The 20,636-nt window shown below is 43.0% G+C and overlaps 1 protein-coding gene across 1 annotated transcript; it reads left to right on the top strand.

Moving 5' to 3' along the window:
• The first annotated feature begins 431 nt into the window (after positions 1-431).
• SLC4A1AP (solute carrier family 4 member 1 adaptor protein) lies at positions 432-14,225 on the top strand. Its single transcript, XM_034061271.1, has 14 exons — positions 432-949; positions 1,703-1,886; positions 2,949-3,071; positions 3,868-3,928; positions 4,961-5,100; positions 5,235-5,395; positions 6,160-6,229; positions 8,589-8,778; positions 9,543-9,654; positions 10,232-10,472; positions 11,466-11,540; positions 11,823-11,893; positions 12,529-12,604; positions 13,828-14,225. The coding sequence occupies exons 1-14, from the start codon at positions 440-442 to the stop codon at positions 13,875-13,877; spliced, it is 2,064 nt and encodes a 687-aa protein (XP_033917162.1). The 5' UTR covers positions 432-439; the 3' UTR covers positions 13,878-14,225.
• Positions 14,226-20,636: the final 6,411 nt, after the last annotated feature.

Genomic DNA, 20,636 nt, shown 5'->3' with positions numbered 1-20,636 from the left:
CCCTGCGGGCCCTCACTCCAACAAAGGGACTGCGGAGGCCGCACTCGGTTCTCCCTCCCCCTGTGCCTCCCTCCTTCGTCCCCACCGGGGCCCAGCTCCGGGACCCGAGTACCCCAACCCCAAACCCGCTACCCCAGCCCTACCTGCACTGCTTGTCCGCCGAGCCGGAAGTGGGTGCCGGTCCTGCACAAGAAGCTGTTCCCCCAGCACCAGCGCTCCTTCGCACCGACAGAAGGGAAAACACCGCCACGGCTTCTGCTGCTGCTGTCTCTCTCCTTGTCTCACTGCTCACAGTACTCTGGGCCGCAATTGGGGCAATAGCGCAACACCCTGGAGCTGCTCGCTGCTTGCTGTCCCCTACCCCGGGCACTGCAGCCTTAGCGGTGCTCGTTTCCGGGCGACCTTATATAGGGCCGGACCTGGGAAGATGGCGGAGGTTATGCAGGTGGAGCCGGAGGCTGCCGATGAGCCCACCGCCTTCAAGCGGCCCAGCTGCCCGCTGCCCGCCGCACCCCGCACCGCAGACAGTGGGGAGCCGGGGCCCAGCCCGGCCCCTGCCCCTGCCCCAGCCCCAGCGCCGCGCTATGAGGAGCCTCCATGGGGCAGCCGCCCTCCGGACGGAGCCGGCTACGGGCTGGAGGTGCTGAAGGGCGGCGTGGTGCTGGGCTCGGTGCGGCTGGAGGGCGGCAGCTGGTTCCTGGTGGGGCGGCTGCCCGGCTGCGCCCTGGCGCTGGAGCACCCGTCGGTGTCGCGGCACCACGCCGTGCTGCAGTACCGCGGCTGCGCCCCCGATGACCACAGCGGTGCCGCTGGTTTCTATGTGTACGATCTGGGCAGCACCCACGGCACCTTCCTCAACAAGACGCGGGTGCCGCCTCGCACCTACTGCCGGGTGCGGGTGGGCCACGGGCTGCGCTTCGGCGGCAGCTCCCGGCTCTTCTTCCTGCAGGTGAGTCGGGGACCGGGGCTGGTGTCCGGTAACTTCGAGCTCCGGGGTTTCCTTGGCTCCATCTTCATCTCCGTGGAGTACTGGGTGGGAAAGCGGCTTCTGCGGTGGGAGGCGGTTTGGGTGCTTTGAAAGCAGCTGAGTGCTGCTATGGTGGTTGTATGGGGAAGAGTAGTCAGCCGTAAGCATCCGGTGTGAGCTCTGTAGGGAGGTTTGGGGCTGAAGGACAGAGCAGGGCATTGCAGCATCACCCTGGGCAGCTCTGCTGAGGGCTCTGTATGGGAACAGGACGGGCAGCTTCTGCCGGTGTGCAGTGAGTGCAGAAAGCATTTCTCTCGGACAGGATGATGTGTTGGTGAAGTGAAACCCTGATATTTCTGTGTGAACAAGGGCAGCTTTCATTAGTAGACATTTAGATGGCACTCGGTGTGCCCTACACATGTCAGAGGCTGCTCGTTACTCGCATTCTTCCATATAGTATTGAGGGGCATTTTAACTGTTGTCTTTAGAATACAGTTATATTTGAGATTGATCTGACTGCAAGTCCACAACAACACTCATTTCTTTTTTCTCCCTTTTGGAAAAGGCATTAAGTTCAGTAATGCAAGTTATAACAAATGGTCTAATAATTCCACTTTTTGAAGAGCACTATAGTGATTTATTTATGTTATTGTACGTAAACTGCATCTGTGTTGAAAATACTTCTTTATTTTTCTTTTAAAAACCATTTCTGCTAAGTTACTGTTTGTGACGTAGGGACCCAAGGAGGACCAGGAGTCTGAGTCAGAACTGACTGTGACTCAACTGAAGGCACTGCGCAAGCAGCAGCAAGCCAAGTTAGAAAAGACAATGTTGGGAGAGGACTCTGATGAAGAAGATGAAAAAGAGGAGAAAAATGAGAGGAGCCAGAACACTGATATGAGTTGCTCATGGGGAATGGGTAAGTGATGATGTGTAAATCAGCTGATACATCTTGGAAGGTCTTTGACAGCTTTTAGGGAATACCAGGGTTGAAATTACAGCTTTATGCCAGGTGTTCCAATTCAGTGAAGCTCTTGGCTCCACAGCAGTCCTTTTAAGAAGAAGAGTGCTGTGACAAGGCAAGCTTGTATTTGGTGGGAAGTATGCCAGAGCTCTTTTAAATGTGGGGAGGAATTTGGCTATGCCTATAGGGGCTGTAATGATAGGACAAGGGGTAACGAGTTGAAACTGAAATAAGGGAAGTTTAGATTGGATATAAGAAAGAAGTTCTTTACTGTTAGGGTGGTGAGGCACTGGAATGGGCTGCCCAGGGAAGCTGTGCATGCTCCATCCCTGATGGTGTTCAAGGCCAGGTTGGACAGAGCCTTGGGTGACATGGTTTAGTGTGAGGTATCCGTGTCCATGGCAGGGGGTTGGAACTGGATGATCTTAAGGTCCTTTCCAACCCTAACTCTTCTATGATTCTATAAAAGACTATGAAGCTGAGAGTCTAGGTTTGTTTCTGTGGTGGTGTCCACATTTCCGCCCAAGAGGTGAAATTTAATTGCTTGAGACTTCTATGCAGTATAGGTGTCTTTGAATTTAAAGACGTCCACATCTTAAAGTAGATACATTGTAATTAATGAGCTGTTCAGTCCAAAAGGAGTTGGTTTTTTTTTAATGGAAATATATAAGCACATAATCCTTTAATATGCTGATAAAGCAGTGATGATCATAGAGTCATAGAACAGTTAGGGTTGGAAAAGACCTTAAGATCATCCAGTTCCAACCCCCTGCAATGGGCAGGGACACCTCACACTAAACCATATCACCTGCAAAACTGCATCTTAAGATATAATAAGTAATTGTAAAAATGAAGCAGGGTGGTATATTTGATTGGATGCAGAAATTATATTCAAGTTAAGGGAAATAATCTGAGTATTACATAGCTGCTATTCCTTTCAAACTAAGACAAGTTGAAATATACTGGTGATCTCTTTCTAACGTTTCACCATACTTTTGCACTTTCTATGTCTTATAGGGGAGGATGCTGAGGAGGATGAGGTTGAAGAAAACCCTATTGCTGTTGATTTTCAGGATGTGCATGATGCTTTTTATATGAAAGATCCTAGGAAGGCCTTACAGGGCTTTTTTGACAGAGAAGGTACTGTACTGTTTTTCTAAGTTTAAAGTAAATTTCCTATTTACTGAAGGGTGATGGTTGTGCTCATGTTTGCCTTTGGGAACTAAGGTGTAGGAGCTAAACTTTTCTGTTACCTTGTGATCAGATTTTGAGTGGGGGTTGGTGGTGATTTGGGTTTTTGTGTGGGTTTTTTGTTATTTTGTTTGATTTGGTTAATTTAATTTAATTAGTTAGTTTAATTAATTAAAACTTAGGTCACTGTTGTATATCTGAGACTTAGTTAGTTACTAATTCCTAAACTGGGAATTGCAGTGAGAGTTGTATGCCTTTGGAGCAACACTGAAGCCACAACCATGCTTTGAAGCTATGCTGAAGAATTCATACTCATCAAATTCCAGTCTGTTCTGTTTGGCAGTGGCTGCGATTGTGAGATAGAATTGGAAAGTCTAACAAGACAAATGGCAATAATGAACTGCTCCAAACTTCCGATGGTTGCTAGTGAAACTTACAGATGACTCACTTATTTGCTAAAGTGAAAAATTAATCTTCAAAATATCTGTGAATTCAGACCCAAAAATACCATTACTTCAATGTCATTTACTTGAATACATATAGAGACAAGATTGGGTTTTCTTTGAACTACACTGCGAAAAACAACCAAATGAGCATAGTACAACAGAAGATCCCATGGCAAATTCAAGCTTATAACAAGGGCAACTTACCTGTTGTTTTTAACCATGACATTCTTCTCTGCTGTAATGATTATTCTTGTTTATTTCAATTTTGGTTACTGCATCAACTTTCTTTTTCTCTCTAGGAGAAGAGTTAGAATATGAATATGATGATCGTGGGCACAATAGCTGGCTATGCAGGATCAAGTAGGTATACCTCCATTCACTTTCTCTGCATAGAAGCTCACTTCATTGAATTCACATACAAAACCTGAAGGAGTTATTTGTCTTGTCACACTTGGCGAGGAGGCCAGCTAGAATTAGATACTGAGAGAAGTTCAAAGATCAGTGCCTAGTTTAGTATCTGTGCTCCTTTCTGGTCTGGCAGCATTTGTTTTTCCTTAGAGATGAACATTGAGAAAGCAAGAGTTCAGGTTCTTTCAGTTCCTCTTGTTTTGAGAAATATGTGAAATTGAAATATTAAAGAAGAAACTAGGAAACAATTACCTTTCAATTCCTAGTGGGGGAGAGAGAGAAAAAATATCTTTCATTCTACTGTGTACCCCATTTCAGTTATTTTATGGTTGATGAGAAACTGAATATGAGCCAGTTTCAGTGTGCACTTGCAGCCCAGAGAGTCAACTGTATCCTGGGCTGCATCAAAAGGAGCGTGACCAGCAGGTCGAAGGAGGTGATCCTGCCCCTCAACTCTGCTCTCTTGAGACCTCACTTGGAGTGATCTTAAGGTCCTTTCAAACCCTAACTATTCTATGATTCTGTAAGGCAGTTTTTGGTGGGCTCCTGCTAGAGGCCACTAAAGTAACTTTGTTATCAGAAGAAGGTGAGGTGAAAATTAAGTCAACAAGGTAGGTCTCAAATGGATAGGAACAACATTACAGTGACTGTACTGCTTAAGAAACCTTCAGCATGGAAAGTATTTGTTACTGGTTGCATGGATGCAAGGTACTGGTGCTTAAAATGATTCAGAGGCTGACATTTAACTTTTTAGCTTCTTATATTCCCAGTGGAATGAATACAGGAAGAGTTATTGTTTGGACTAGTGTAATTAAAATGTACTTGGGTGCTTCAGGATATCTTGTGTTTCGATTGGTACTGTATGAAGTGAAAAGTGAAAAATACTTAACCCACCAAAAAAGACCAGATTAAAAGGGAAAGAACAATGTCAATATGATAAATAATGTATGTTTGAGCTGTTCTCTGATCTTTCAAACTGAACAGGTTGCCTGTGGATGATGCATCAGGAAAGCAGCTGGTGGCAGAGATTCTCCATTCAGGAAAGAAGAAGGAAGCAATGATACAGTGTGCCCTGGAAGCTTGCAGGCTGCTCGATGCTCGGGGAGTACTAAGGCAAGAAGCAGGTGAGTAATGAGTCAAATGCTGTGATTGTTCTAAAAGCCCTAAATTAGGGATTTGCGATTGCTGTCTTGACTTTGTTTTATTGCTCAGTGGTATACAAATCATTGACTCTTGCCTTCTCCCTTCCCTTTCCCAGTATCCCGAAAAAGGAAATCAAAGAACTGGGAAGATGAGGATTTTTATGACAGTGATGATGACACCTTCCTTGATCGAACTGGTGCTGTAGAAAAGAAACGGCTGAACAGAATGAGAAAAGCTGGTAAAATAGAAGAAAAACCAGAGACTTATGACTCCCTGGTAAGAACTGTTATGATGTGCTAGGCTTATTCTCATGCACATCTTATTACTAAGAAGGAAAATCAAAGCTATTTCCTGATCTTTCTTTGATAACTTGAGCTCTGATACCATTTCAGACCTTTCACTCTCATTTGGCCAAGTTGCAATAAAGGAATGGGGTTTTTTTATTTGTGGAGAGTATCTATGAATATCTTAAAGTACTGATTTGCTTTACTGAAGAGGTAGCATACTGCCTTGCTTTTGCTTGTGTAGTATGGCCTGCTACTTGATGAATCGTGGCAGTGGGTGAATGAAACACCAGAGCAGGATACTTTTATAATAGTTTTAAAGCATCAGAAAACAATTGCAACCTTTCAGGCACACAGGGCACATCATAAAGAAGAATGGGATCATAAAGAAGGATCTCATTCTGCTTCAAAGAATAAGCATCCTGGACTGACAGGCATATGACAACTAAAAGCCATACAGACACAATAGGGTGTGGGGGAGCAGGAATAGGGAGGATTGGAGGATCACATTGGTGCTGTAACATTGCTACAGAAGCATTACCATATTTCTGTGTTTCAGACAGAAAATTGTTTGAACAGTATGTGAAGGGATTGATAGTTATTTAGGAACAATCTAGACTATAATTTTTTCATTCCAGAAACTCTGGTCAAAGATTAGAAGTAGATAAATTGAGGTAATTTGGTAGGATATTTGAATAACTCTTAAAAGGGGATTTTAAGAAGATATGAAGATCTCCTACGTGTGTTCTTTTCTAGGTCAAAAAGCTAAATGAAGTTGAAAATGAGCTTTCTGAGATAACAGAGAAGCTGAAGGCTTCAGGGAAAGGTAAGGCATGAAGTTCATAGTGCTTTCCATAAAGAGCAATAAGGAGATAAAAATGTATCTTATGGATTCCTGTCTTAAGGGCCTTCTTTTTATGTCCACTTTTCAGAAAGGGGTAGGGAGATTTGCAGGTCACCGAGTTAGCTTAATAAGGATACTTTAATACTCTCCAGCCAATAGTTTATGTACTCTGTGCATCCAAAGCAAGCAGCATCTAAATTAAGGAGGTGCATTTGCAAGTTCACGGAGCTTAAGAGGGTGAATATTATTACTGGTTATCTGCCAGTGTTAGTGAAACTGACCCAGTTTGAGGAACACTTTTTCTTGTGACTTCCACAACTGTTTATAAGGGAAGACTAAGCAACTGGCAGAAAAGACTGTATTTTATTTCACTTCTCTCATTGTAAATGTATCTTAAAAAGGAAAGGTGAGAGAAGAAAAATGTGGAGTCCAAACACAGTTTTTCAGAACTAGTCATGGATGGACTGACTTGGTATCTCTCATTCACTGATGCAGCTGAGTGAAAATCAAATACATAGAGCTCTTCAGTCTCATCTTTAATTACCCATTTGGAAAAAAATTATCAATAAGTTGATGGTGCAGTAAATAGCCCTATACCTTTATTCACTGAAATATAAAGCATAATAATCATGGTTGATTCACCTCCCAGCAACATCAGATTTTACTTGAATAGTGTAGAAAACAGCTGCAACAGATACTGAATGCTAACAGTGAACATCTAAGTTGAATTACCTGATCTTAGGCACTGTTGGTGGAATCAAGCAGACAGTTGTATTTGCAGGAAGGGGTGTTCTGACTCGCTGAAGATCACTCCCTGACTGAAGCACTTATATGGTTCTGCAGATAAAGAAGCAAACTGCACTTTAGTTGTTCTGAATTACCTGACTAGACACTAAGCCATATCTTTGAAAGTTGGTGTTTAAATGAAATGATCATTCTGCTCATATCCTGTTAGGAGCTTCAGGCTGTTATCAGTAAGTTTTCATTGATGTTTTTTGTCTTGGTTCATACAAATAGCTGCAAGGAAGAGTATTTCTATCTGAGTTTCCTTTATGACAAGTTTTGTCATCATTTATAATTGTGTGGAGGTGGATGCTATAACAGTTCTTTGGTTGTTGAAGCCTCTTAATTCTCTATATATTTAAACAGTACTGTTACGGCTTTAATATTGGCAAATTATAAACTGTGTTTTGTTCTACATCAGAAATATCCTTTCCAATTGAGTCCATTTGTACACATAAGTCTTACTAGACTTTTCTGTAAATATTTGTCATGTAAAATTGCTTGAATGTGTACTTTTAACAAAACCTGCTATTTTATTGAAATTTAACATGTGCTGCTTTAAATACAAAGTGCTATTTAATTAGCTCAAGCTGAACTGAAAATAACTTATTGTTTGTATAATTCTGCTTGTGCATATATACATAGATGCTTGTAATGCAGCAAATACCAGATTTGCCACTTTTCATGTAACACTGAAAGGCAGAAGGAGGCTGCCTGTCAAAAGGCTCATTAAAATTCTAGCAACAACGTTTTTCTTTGTTTGCATTCAAGTCGTATTTGAAGGCTGTATAAAAACTTGCTTAAGCCCAAGGAAGGAGTTTTTCTGTGGGTATTTGGTTTGGTTGTTTGAAATCCATGTGTTAGAATTCTGCGATCATTTTTCTTCATCATTAGAGCTTTAGTTTTTCCTTTTGAGTTTTAATTGCATAAATATGCACAGAATTATTAATATTTGAAATCAAGTGGAGTAGAAAGATTGTCACTATTGTTTTCCAAGTACAAAGCAGTGTTTTCTTACTAGAAAATCCAGTCAAAACAGGGGTAAATCTTGTGTGATTGGCCTAACATATGAAACTCTTGTAAGCGCTCTGTCATCCAGGGGTGGGAGACAGCACCACGTGTTGATTCATTCTCAGCTTTGCAAATGTTATTACATAAACATTCCAGGAAAGTCAAAATGGGATTCCCCATGCAGTGGTGCGGCATTCTTTGTAGCTCTGTTTGTTTCAGTCTGTGACTACAAAAAGAACCCGTAAGCCACTCTCTTAAGGACAGCAGATCTTGCAGTGAGATGAGTAACTTAAAGACACTCATAAAGAAACATTCAATTTTAAGAGAGGCTTTGTTATATAAGTGGATGAAAGTTTACTGTGAGGCTTTTGTTAGGAGAAATGCTTTCATCTTTCCAGGGCTAATAACCTCTATTATTTCACCATTCAACAGAAACTTGCAGAGAGGATAGGTTTTCCTATATACAGTATTCTCTAAAGGTAGGACTTGAGTACAGCTGTTGTCTCCCCACTCATAACAATACGTATCTGCCTTTTATCTTGCCCAGTCCAGTCCCAGCCAGCACCTCAAGATTCCTTGGATGAATTCATGACCGAAATGAAATCAGGATCTACCTTAGACAGCGTGGCACGGAAGAAGCTTCACTTGAGGTCCTTTGAACTGAAGAAAGAGCAACAGAGGCTGAAAGGCCTAATAAAGCTTGTCAAGCCTGCAGAACTGCCTGAGCTGAAGCCCCAGTAAGTCTTGGCTAAAGTGTAAAACAATTGCTTTTACCATTGTTGTTATCCATGAGCAGTTGTGCAAACCCAGTAAATAGACAGCTTTCCAAACACAAAGGCAGGACGACCTTCCAGCCTACCTGGCCAACCCACCTCTTCAAAGAGATGCTGTGCCTTTTGGGTGTTGCAGCATCTGTGGTTGAGGCAGATACACCCCAATACTGTGGGCAGTAAGATAAGCCCACACTGGGAGGATGAGAAGGAGAAAGGATTGGAATTGTGGTTTAGCTTTCACGGGTTTTTTCCCAACTTGCATCTAAAAGGAGCAGAGGAATTTTACAGGTATTATGTACAAGGTGAAAACCACTTCAGTTCCATGAAAGGTACCTGGGAGTCAAGTCTAGTGGCTCTACAAGTACTGCCTCGCAGAACTGCTGCAATTCAAGAGGGTGTGTGCTGGGTTCATCATTTGCTAGTGGCAGCTTAATTACAGGCTTAATTAGTTTGCTTAAACTGAGGTTTATCCTCCAAGTGTGTTTTTATATATGCATATGTATTATATACATATGTGGGTGTGTGCAGTTGAATTTGAGGGAGTCTGTGAGATAGGTTTTTTTCTCCTTATTTATTTTTTGCTTCCTGTTCCTTGGATGCTGCAAGTGAGAGAAAAATAAAGGGATTTTATATATCCACTTCTAATTTGCAGATTGGTTTGTATTTGTAAATGTAAGACTGTGTTGATGCTATGTGCACTCTTTTCCTTTGTATCTCTTTCTTATTAGGAGTGGGAGTTACAGTCTGGAAGCAGAGAACAAGCCTAAAAAGATTACCTTGCCTCTGTTTGGTGCAATGAAAGGGGGGAGCAAATTCAAGCTGAAAACTGGAAGCCTTGGGGTAAGTTTGATTCGTAAGAGCAAATCAGAGGCTGTTTCTCAGACATGTTCCCAGGCTGTGGCCACTGTAGGTGGCAACTGTGTCTTCTCACATGGAAGGAAACAGAATGGAGGTGCAGGCCTGTGGCAGTGGAAGGTGCACAAGGCAGCAAGCAGTGGCTGTTGGATGTTTGCTGCCAGCAGTTGCTATTCTTTGTCCTTGTACAGCCAGTTTCCTAGGCACAGCTGTGGTCAAAAGGCAATGAGTTGAGTAGAGGCAGCCTGGGGACATCAGGCTGAACCACTGCTATAACTCAGCAGTTCTTCTTGCTCTTATGGCAGAGATCATATCAAAGATTGATTCTGTTTCCAGTGCCCTCATATGAAAAGATTGTGCTCCTTGTCTATGGACTGGACATATTTTTTCATCTTCCATCTCTACTAATAACTTTTCTTTAAAACCTAACTGTTCTTCATCCTGAGGGTGTTTCCTTACGGGCTGTCTCTGACAGTAATGTGTGTACTTTCTTCTGTAATGAATATCTGTGGCATCCAGCTCCATTTATCGTAGCACTGAAGCACAACTCTTTCTCCCACAGAAGTTGCCTGTTAGGCGTCCAGAAGTCCCTGAAAGCTTGTTAAGAACAAAAGATGATGGACCAGAGGAGGAGGAAGAGGAGGAAGAGGAAGAAATGGAGGAGAAGCAAGAAATAGATACAGTAAACAGCAGAGCATCAAACATGGAAACAAAAGTTACAGTAGAAGAAGAAACAGGAAAAGAAACTAATGCTCCTGATGGTTCTTCTTGCAATAACAAGAATCTAGAATCCCTTCAGGATGGTAAATCATTGGTTTTGGTTTTTTCCAGTAATGAAGCTGAGGCTGTTGCTGCTGAATTCTTCAGAGCTTTCTGAATCTCCTAGTGTCTGAGTCACGGGTTCTCCAGCAGATTTCCATACATTTTTCCTACAAGTCCAGACTCTGTGTGTCAACAGCAGAGTTTAACATGATTCCAGTTAAAACTACTCTTGGCAGTCATTTCTCCATGCTTTTGGTGAAATAGAAGAAATCTCCTGCACTCACAAGTCAAAAGTTTAATGAATGTCCTGGCTTCAGCTGTAACAGTTGCTTTTCTCCTTCTTGGTAGCTGGTGCAGGGCTGAGTCTCAGCTTTGGTGTGAGAACAATGCTGATAACACACCAATGCTTTAGTTGTTGCTAAGTAGCACCTAACTGATCAAAGCATTTTCAGTTTCCAATCCTCTGCCAGTGAGGATGGGCACAAGAAGCTAGGAAGGAGCAGAGACAGGACACCTGACCCAAACTAGCCAAAGGGGTATTCCATACCATAGCATATCATGCCCAGTATATAAACTGGGGGGAGTTACCTGGAAGAGCAGATCGCTGCTTGGGTCAGGCTGTGTATTGGTTGGTGGGTGGTGAGCAATTCTCTCCCCTGGTTATTTCCTGTATCATTACTATTACTAGTAGTTTTGTATTATACTTTAGTTATTGGACTGATCTTATTGCAACCTGTGGGGTTTACACTCTTCAGATCTCCTCCCCATCCTGCCTGGAGAGGGGGGAAAAGGGGAGCGTGAGTGAGCAGCTGCATGTTGCTGGGTTATTGGCTGGGCTTACACCACAACAGTGAGTCCTCTTGATGTACCATGGACCTGATACATGAAGTAATTTGGACAACTTTCAAGAGAAGTTATTCCTGTGACAATATAGCCAAGAGTTCCCTTTTGTACTTTGTCTCAGGGGTGTTAGTGCTCTGCTCAGCAGAGTTACTGCAGAGTGCTCATCTAGCTCTTTCGTTTTTCTTTTATAGGGGTTCCTTTTCTGCCTGAGCCAAAGGTACTAAGGAAAGAATCTCAGATGGGACCCTCACAAGAGAAATCTCAAGGTGAGCAATAGAGTTTAGGCTCTGTTGTACAGCAGCATGTTAGTTTAGAAACTGTCTGAAGGACTTAACTGTCTTCTGTCAGTAGAAGTAGATAGTGTGTTAAGCATATGTTAATAAACCTGTGAAAACCAAAAGGATGTTCAGCAGCCTGAGGTATTAATGTTGTGGCAGTGAATTGTCTTGGATTTCCTTTTGTACCTCTTTTATGTAAACTTCCTACAAGCTGATTTCTGATATTATTTGTCATTTATGATGTGTTGTAAACCAAATCTTTCTTCCCAGCATCTGAGGCAGTACAGAAAGAACCTGAAGAGGCATCTGAGAAAGCTAAGAAAATCAACAGCTCAAGCAAGGTGAGTTACAGCACCACGATTCCTGCAGTTTAGGAGTTTCAGGAAATCATTTAGTAGGCTCTTTTATAGTGAAATAGTAGCAGTTTGATTGAGTATAGCTTGGTGGCAGTAGTGCTCTTCTGCTAATGAAAACCCAAACATAGAACCACATAGTGCCACTGGGCACAGGTTTTGAAGTCTGTAACGAGAAGGTAAAGTCACCTTAACCCCAAAGTTTTCAGTTGGGCTGTGCATTGAAGTCAGTAAAGCACTTCTTGAAAATCCTGTTCTGTCTTTTCCCCTGCCCAGAGAGATTCCGTGTTGAATGACACTACCAAACATTAGGATGATAAGATGAAACTGTCCCAGAATGGACAGTTGGCAGCGGTTCTGTTCTCAGGGGCAGATTGGACACGATGACCTCCAGAGGTCCCAGCTAACCAGTATTTCTGTTATTCTGTGACTCTGCTGGGAATAAACTGCATCTGTTTTAGGGTTTGATGTTTCTTCTTCCCTGTGTATTATAGCTTTCATCCCTGACTCTCGTAGAAATAGCCCTCACCTTTCAGTATTTGCCTCTGAGTTAATGAGAGGTTTAGTGGCTGGGACACATTGGTGTAAGGGTGCAGCACCTGAAATCTTTTTTGCTTTTGCAGGTAAAGCAACCACCATTTTTTTCCTCACAGTACCCAGATGATGACCCAGACTACTGCATATGGGTTCCTCCTGCAGGTATCAACCATCTCCTTACCCTTTTTAATCTATAACTCAAGAATCTACTTAATAAGTAGTCCAGGTGTCCTTGGAACTTCTGGAGAAAAAGGTAACTCGGGAATACTTTAACCAGAACCTGATGCTTTCTGGCATTTTATGCCACATATCTGCTCTATGGCCATGCAAGTCTTGCAGTGAAATACAGACAGTATCTGTAGTATCTTCATCTCAATGGACAGATACACCTGAGGTTTGTTTCTGAGTTCTGTAACAGCCAAGAGAGCTAACTCCAGTCACACAGAGTAATACAATGATCTAGTTGAAAGAGAAGCTCAGACCTTCACTACCAAAGGTCTGCAGCTATGTCAGTATTCTCGGTTTTCATAGAAATCTGTGAAATCTGATAATCTTCTTTGCAAATGCTTTCAGAAATCATTGGAATACAGACTTTGGGCCGTGTGTTTTGGCGAGAATTCTTGGTAACCCTTTGGTGAAGTCACTGACTATAAATGCACACATTGAATATGTTAAAGTTGAACAAATTCTTTTACTTTAGTTCCAGGGTGTTTTGAGCCAAGTTGAGGTTATTCTTAAACAGTATATATATTTTTTTCCAGTTTCTCTAAAATGGAAGGTTCATATTCTATGATTCTATGATTTTCATGCACTGGGGTTTTCATAGCATGTTCAAAGCTCAGCTTTCGTTTGGTAGATTCCTGACTATAAGGCTATTACAGGCTTATACTATAGATAGGCTCCAAAAGGAGTAAGAAAAATGAGATTCAATTTCACTGAAGAAAACTATAATCCGGTGAATCACCCTTCAGTGAAAACACTGCTCTGCTCTGGCATATGAATCCACTGGGACAAAACACCCAGTTCAGTAACATGGAGATTGATCTGGGATAGCCAGGTGAGCTGTGTCCACAAGAGGGAGCTCATTTCTCTGCCTCTGCTTGCTAATAGTAAGACCTGTTTTCCAAGATGGCATAATGAGGATACAAGGAAAATACAAAACGAAACCCCCACAGGTATATATGATGTAATCTTGACATGTTTAGTAAAATTAAGAGGGATTATATGTATAAATCAAAAGATGATTTCAATTCTAATATCCAGTCTGACTTTTTATCCTCTTTGTGGTTATCTGCTGCTGCCTGGAGACTGTTTCATGCTTGGCTACACATTTATCTTGGATAAGAGGGGGAAAATTAATTCAGCTTTTCCTCTTTGCCCATTAGGTCAAAGTGGTGATGGCAAGACTCATCTCAATGAGAAATATGGCTACTGAGCATCAAGTGCCCTGGAGTACAGCTGAGGCTTGAAGGATGGCTCTGTTTTGGACTCTTTCACTACATGTTAAGTGAGGGATAAAAGACTTGGCTTTTCGGAAGCTGTTCTAGATTCAAGGGCATTAGCAGCCGCTCTGGCTGCTATTTGTTCTCCTGGTGTGTCCTCTTTTTGTCTTTTAAATGTTTTTTTAAAAGTAAAAGCCCACACATTCTTCTGCCTCATCCTTTTTATTTGGCTTCAACCTGTGGGCTCAGTTTTTCTTTAGTAAATAAAAGTATACAAAAAATGCACCTCTGTATACTTAAAAGCTTGATCAAATTTATTCCTGTTGGTTTTATGCAATTAAAATGAGAAACACTACTGGTATGCTGCTCTGGCTGCTGTTTGAAAAGACTGTGATGGTAAACACAACCTAAAACTTGAGGCTTTGGGCTTGCTTTTGTTTTTTCCTATGGAAAAAAAGGTATTTTGAGAAGAAAATGGTTTTCATTTCTTCCTCAAGCAGTCTGGGGAGTACTTGGTTGGGAGAGGACTGGAAAGTGGGAGCATGCAGTGGTTTTATATATATATATATGTATACATGCATATAGTAGACATATATACACACACACAAGGTGTAGAAATGCCAGAGGCTGGCACTGCTTGTCTTTATCAAAGGCTAACAGAAGAAATTATGGAAAGATACTATGAGCTGGAAAAGATTATAATGAACCTCACTCTGATTTTACCCTACAGGTAACGTAAAGCAGTTTGGCAGCTTGGCATTTTGGGTGTTTTACTTTATATGCTCAAGCTGCAGAACCAGCATCTTTGCACCTATCATCTTCAACATATTTAGCTTTGCATTTTGTCAGCATCTGTGCACCAGGCTGGGCAGCCTGATGCTCACTGCTTCTGGCAGAGGCCTATCTGTACATAAGCCAAGGAAGGGCTGTCGTCCCTCTGTTCAAAATGCCAGCTCTCACAGGTTTCACAGACTCTCCACAGCCTTTTCCCAGTGTGCAGCAGGCATCTGCAAGGACTTCTGTTCATCACTGTGGGTGCAGAGGGCCTGGCAGCTGTCAGGCAAAGTGCAGCACAAGGGAAGCAATAGTTTGCTAGTTCTGCTCATGAGAAGCACAGGGAGAAGAGCCCACGAGGTGGGTACAGCTTTACCTTGATAGCAAAATCACAGTGATGTATCTCTTCATTGGGGCTGCTCTCTAGTACAGACAAATGGTATTTGTGCTGCTGCCAAAATGCATATCTCTGGGGATCAGAGACTGGGCAATTTGGCTCTGCTAAGACCATGAGCTTCCCCATCTGTTTCTTTTCATAAGGGCTTACTTGTGCCTCTGTAGAGATCTGATGGTAAATCCTGCTCTCTTTTGGTGGTCAATCTTTTGTTGCATTGTGTAATATGAGTATCTAAAGGTGGTCCCCACTGGTGGTTCCTGTCATGTTCATGGTAGCATTCATTAAAAACAATGGGAAATAGCACCCGTTACATTTCAAAGTTGTTATCATCCCACTGATGACCCCTTAGCCATCCCAGAGAAGGTTTTCAGTTTTGCACAGCCACATAACTCATGGCAGGGTTAAATCCCTTCCTTTTTGGCCAGGTACATGTATTATTTGTCAATATCTCTTTCTTCCTACCCCTCTACTCTGCTCTCGTGAGACCTCACTTGGAGCACTGTGTGCAGTTCTGGTGCCCTCAACATAAAAAGGACATGGAACTGTTGGAACAAGTTCAGAGGAGGCCACAAGGATGATCAGGGGCTGGAGCACCTCCCATATGAAGACAGGCTGAGAAAGTTGGGGCTGTTCAGCCTGGAGAAGAGAAGCTGCATGGAGACCTCATAGCAGCCTTCCAGTATCTGAAGGGGGCCTACAGGGATGCTGGGGAGGGACTATTCATTAGGGACTGTAGTGATAGGAAAAGGGGTAACGGATTCAAACTGAAACAGGGGAAGTCTAGATTGGATATAAGGAAGAAATTATTTACTGTGAGGCTGGTGATCTCCTGTTTGCCTGTGTATGTGTCAAGGGTTGGGACTCTTCCTTAAGCACCGTGATGTGCATCCTGTCATCATCCCATTGTGGAGGAGAGCATACACAACTGGGATTTTCAGCAGCAATATAAAAATGGAGGGAATAACTTTTTCAGCCCTTGGGGGAGACTGCTTAATTTCACAGATAAAAATATGTAGTCTCTGAAAACCAAACCTAATTACATGGCATTTTGGCACCCTGGGTGATTAATTACACATGTTTTTTCCTTCAGAAGCTGGCTGACAACTGAGCAGCCTTTGGCATTACAGAAGTGTAGCCCTGAAACTCTGTGTCATCAAGCAGCTGACTAAAGTCCATATGTGCCCTTAAGTGCTCGTTCTCCTTCAGCATTCCTCTCCACGCCTCCTTCATCCCACAGGGCATCTGGCACTAACTCCATGGCAAAACCATCATCTGGGCTGTCCACACAGTTTCCTGTATGTGTCCTGTCTCATGGAGAAGAGATCCCTGCCCTGCAGATGGAGTTCTGACCATGGACACGGAGTGCTGCTGCTGGCTGACATTACAGGCCTGTTCCAGGCTCGATGTTTGAGATGTTTTCCACATAGATCTTTCATTTTCACACAAAATCAGAGCCAAACAATGTGGGTTTCCCAGACCCGCACAGCAGTTTGCAGCTGGGGCACCTTCTTGTGGCACTGTTAGTCATGCAGCAAGCAGAGACAGCAATAATATACACAGCTCTGAGTGTGATTGAAGCCTGTATGGCAAAGCTCATCAAGGTTTCTTGCCCCAGAGAGCTTTCCTGACCTCCCTAACACCATAATGATGTTCACTGTGTCAGAGGAAGAAAACGGGTCTTGGAATATCTAGGACTGTTGCTTGGTTTACATTATTTGTCCACTCAGGGGGATGATGAATATATTAACACACAGCATGTCTTCAAACAAGGGGATGCTGCTCAGGACCCTCCAGTGCACAGACCACTCTTCATTCATGGAGCCCTCTTGCTCTGCTCAACAGTTCTGCACCACTCAGACCCCTTGCCACTGTAAGCAGTGTGACACCTCCAGCAAAACAGAGATAACCATCACCGGTGAGGTTTAGCTCAGTCATACAGCACCACTTTTTGTCTGTAACATTAGAACAAAGACAGGCTGCAGGCCCCTGTGTACCCTATTCTCAACAGATTGTACTGTAAGAGGAGCTGGATGGACTGTCTGATCGCATCTCAGCTTTACCTGAATGTACTGACTCAGTCTGAAACTTGTTTCTGGATCCATAATGCTTCAGTTAACAGTGGAAGACTCTACTTGGAGCTGTGCATGCAGACAGCCTTGGGGTAGAGCTGAGCAAAGTCACCAGGAACAAATATCTGGCATAAGTCATCAGAAGATTGACCCTCACCCCAAACAGCGCTTTGGGGGCTTCTTGCCTCAATACCTTATCCAAACTAACAAACCTGCACTTTCACACGTACTGCCTAGCCCTGAGCCTCTGGAATGGCCATTCCCACCACTGCGGGTGCTGTTTGTTTTCCAGATACCCCTGGATTATGCTTGGTGTTGCATCTTCATTCAAAACCAAAGATCAGAGCAAACAACCTCCAGATGGAGCTCCTGATGCACAGACATCACCGTACCTTTGGTTTCCTCTGACTTAAAGAAAGGAAGCTCTGCTCCATCTGTGGATATGGTCCCCTGAAGAATGCTTTCTCTTGCTTATCCAAGGAAAACCGAAGCTATATGTGACACTCCACTTTCAGGAATAGAAAGGAGCATTCATAAGGTCTTTTCAAAGCATTCAAAAGAGCATAACACCTATTTGGTTACCTACTTGTCAGACTGGGTTCACAGCAGCATAAAAAGCTACAGGACACAGGGAGATGTCATTAGTAAGTCCAGTGTCCTATAGCCAGCCCACAGACCTTGCTCCACCATTCAAGAAGGGACTGTTTAAAGCTGCTATTTCCTGTCACAGCGCTCATGATTAGTTGGTATTTTCTTGGCAACATGTGTTTACCTCATTATCATACTTACTTTCCATTGCTATGAACCTTCCACTTCTGTATTCACCTAATAAATACTCTTAAATTTATGGAGCATCAATGCCCAAAGGCCTGTGAGCACCTAATATTTGGGCAGCTGGCAGCAAGATATTTTCTTTTGCAGTTCTATGCATAAAGCAATATCTATTTTGATACCTGCATAGCACCACATTCTGCTGTTCTGGGCCACAGGACTATGCATACACACTCAGCATGGCTGTAGATGGGGTTTGTAGCTGGGGGTAGGTTTAGGTTTTACATTCTGAAAATGAAATGCTGTCTTAGGAGTTCTCAGTTTCATTATTAAAGTGAATGTGAGGTAAGACGTGAAAAACGTTCCCTAAGGAAAGGTCTATAGATGATCTAGATTTGCTTAATTATGCTTTTAAACTGGGGAAGTGTTTTGTTGGTTGTGCAGCTGTATGGATGTATATGCAGGTGTATGCGTGCTTTCAACCATGAATATATTGCTTTGTTTCTCTGCTCTGACCTGTTAAATAGCTTGAAACTCAAATTTGTGCTTTTGCTGGACACAGTCTGCTGAAACTGCAGTCTTAGGGCATATGCTGAGTACCTGTTTCAAATCCAGTTTCTTCTAGCACCTAGAAATGAGATATGCAGGCTAAGAATAGCATAGATCTGAACCCACCTGCAGGTGACTGCTCAAGGGAAGTCTGACTGAGATTAGGCTTATGGCCATCAGATCTCCCAGGCTAGAGGCATTGAGCCTCCCTTTTTGTAGGGATCGTGGTTTTACACCTGATCTACTTGCTAAAGTCTTGACTGCATGATCAGTATGCAGTGTGTGCAGTACTTTGTATGGTCAGTATGCAGTGTCTGCAGTACTTTGGTTTAAATGCACCACATGGACTCTGACAAAGATTGGTATTCATCCTAACAGCAGAAATCCTCATACATACAGAAATGTTTAGGAGCTGGTGTATGCAATACAGGGGCAGCAGCATCTGCTCTGGAAAGGCAGTTCCTAACAGGAGAGATTTACCCAGTGTCTTCTTACACTTTCTTCTGTTTGGCAAGTGATTATTTTCTTTTCCTGCAGAAGCCAGGGACTAGCAGCCACCTTTTGAAGCCACCCCTTGACAATAGGTTTGGCTGATTTAAACTGATCTTGTATCTTTTCTCCCATCAGACTTAGTTAGGTCTGTTGTGTCTGGATGCTGAACCCGTTCAAGCTTCATGGTTCCCCATGGGGCAGAACTACGTTGTGCTGTGCTTCTTCTTTTGTTCATTTTAATTCTCAAGCTCACCTTCACCTTAACTGTAGACCAAAACCATCCCTTTCATACTTTTGTCCTGCTCCTGAGTTGTGCGATCCTGAACAATGAGTTTCTTCCTTGCCCAAGCAGAAACTGAACCTGAATCTGTGTTTCAAAGCTTTGAGTGGAACCTGAACCAAGTATTCTTTTGTTGGGTACCTGAGGTTTGCCCTTATAGAGGTCTTCAGGGGGGCAATGGCAGAGCTGTCAGCTCATGATAGGGTGGGATGATGTTTCTCTGCAAAAAGCCAGAGGAACATTGATGTGAAATCTCATTCATCTCCTTATCCCCCAGCCATAAATAATCACCCCACTCCCATTACACCTCTTCAAGAAACAGCAATCCACACTGCTCCGTAACAGCAAAGCAGCACCATTCTAATTGCTCTTACATGCTAGGGTAGTTATGATGGGGTCTGTGGTGGAAAGGTGATTTATTTTCCAGTGTTGAAAGCACAGCTGTAAGCACACAGACCTTCTCTGTGCTTCCTCCTGACACAGCTCTCTTGGCCTCTCAGGTGTCTCACCGCAAAACAGATGAAACCATTTTCTCTCTCCAAATTAGTAGATCTGCCTGAGAGCTGCTGTCTGCTCTTGCAGAGCAGTCAGACAAGGGGACATGCCGCGGAGTGCTGATGCTCTGTTTAGTTTCTCTTCTGCTGCTCAAAGCATACAGACAAGAACTAAACAGTTTAGGCTCAGGCCTAAGGAGAATCAACTGAGACTGTATCCTGACTGCCTCCCAACCTCTGACTTTCTTATGGCATTTACCTCTTGCTGCCCAATTCACCCAGCAGTAAAATGTGGCTAATTTCACATAAATAAAGTTGTACTCAATGAGAGAATCCTCGATCTCTTTGAAAGACTCTGGCATTACATCTAGGACCTTTGTAAAGGGCTTTGTTAGCCAGGATTGAAAGGTGCTGTCAAGCATCTCCTCCCCCTGAAGATGCAGCGCTGTTTGGGGTGGCAAGGAGAGAGGGGAGGATGACAGGGTTTCTCTTGTATAGGAAAAGGCAGAATTCAAGTTATGCTTGAAAAGGCTACAGAAAAGCTTTCTAGATGCTTGAATGGGCCAGTGAGAGATAGGAAATGGGCAGGAGATACAATTTTATTATGCCAAAAAAAATACCGTGGTTAGCTATTGTGGCACCTGGGTAATTAAAATCCTGTTTCAGATTAGCCCCAGGCTGTTCCCCAAAGACAAATGTAAAGATGTGCTCTTTTCAGAGCACAGAGAAATGGTTAGAGGTTACAGTGTGATTGCTTTCATCTCATAAAATGAGAATGAGAAAAACCCTCTAAGATCCATTAGCGAGAGCACTGGCTGGGTAGTCCACAGGTACAGATTAATCTCTTTTATACTGTACCAGAAATGATTTTTGTGCCTGTGAACACTGGCCATATATTTCTCTCTAATCATCTTTCCACAGGCTAG

The sequence above is a fragment of the Melopsittacus undulatus genome, chromosome 3 (assembly GCF_012275295.1).
Source record: "Melopsittacus undulatus isolate bMelUnd1 chromosome 3, bMelUnd1.mat.Z, whole genome shotgun sequence".
Classification (NCBI taxonomy): Eukaryota; Metazoa; Chordata; class Aves; order Psittaciformes; family Psittaculidae; genus Melopsittacus; species Melopsittacus undulatus.
This window is presented reverse-complemented; position numbering and strand designations above follow the sequence as displayed.

Excerpts from the sequence above, each read along its gene's own strand:
- SLC4A1AP (XM_034061271.1), top strand. The coding sequence starts at position 440 with ATGCAGGTGGAGCCGGAGGCTGCCGATGAGCCCACCGCCTTCAAGCGG. Across the intron at positions 3,929-4,960 it reads AGCTGGCTATGCAGGATCAA|GTTGCCTGTGGATGATGCAT; the intron begins GTAGGTATACCT and ends CAAACTGAACAG. Across the intron at positions 8,779-9,542 it reads CTGCCTGAGCTGAAGCCCCA|GAGTGGGAGTTACAGTCTGG; the intron begins GTAAGTCTTGGC and ends CTTTCTTATTAG.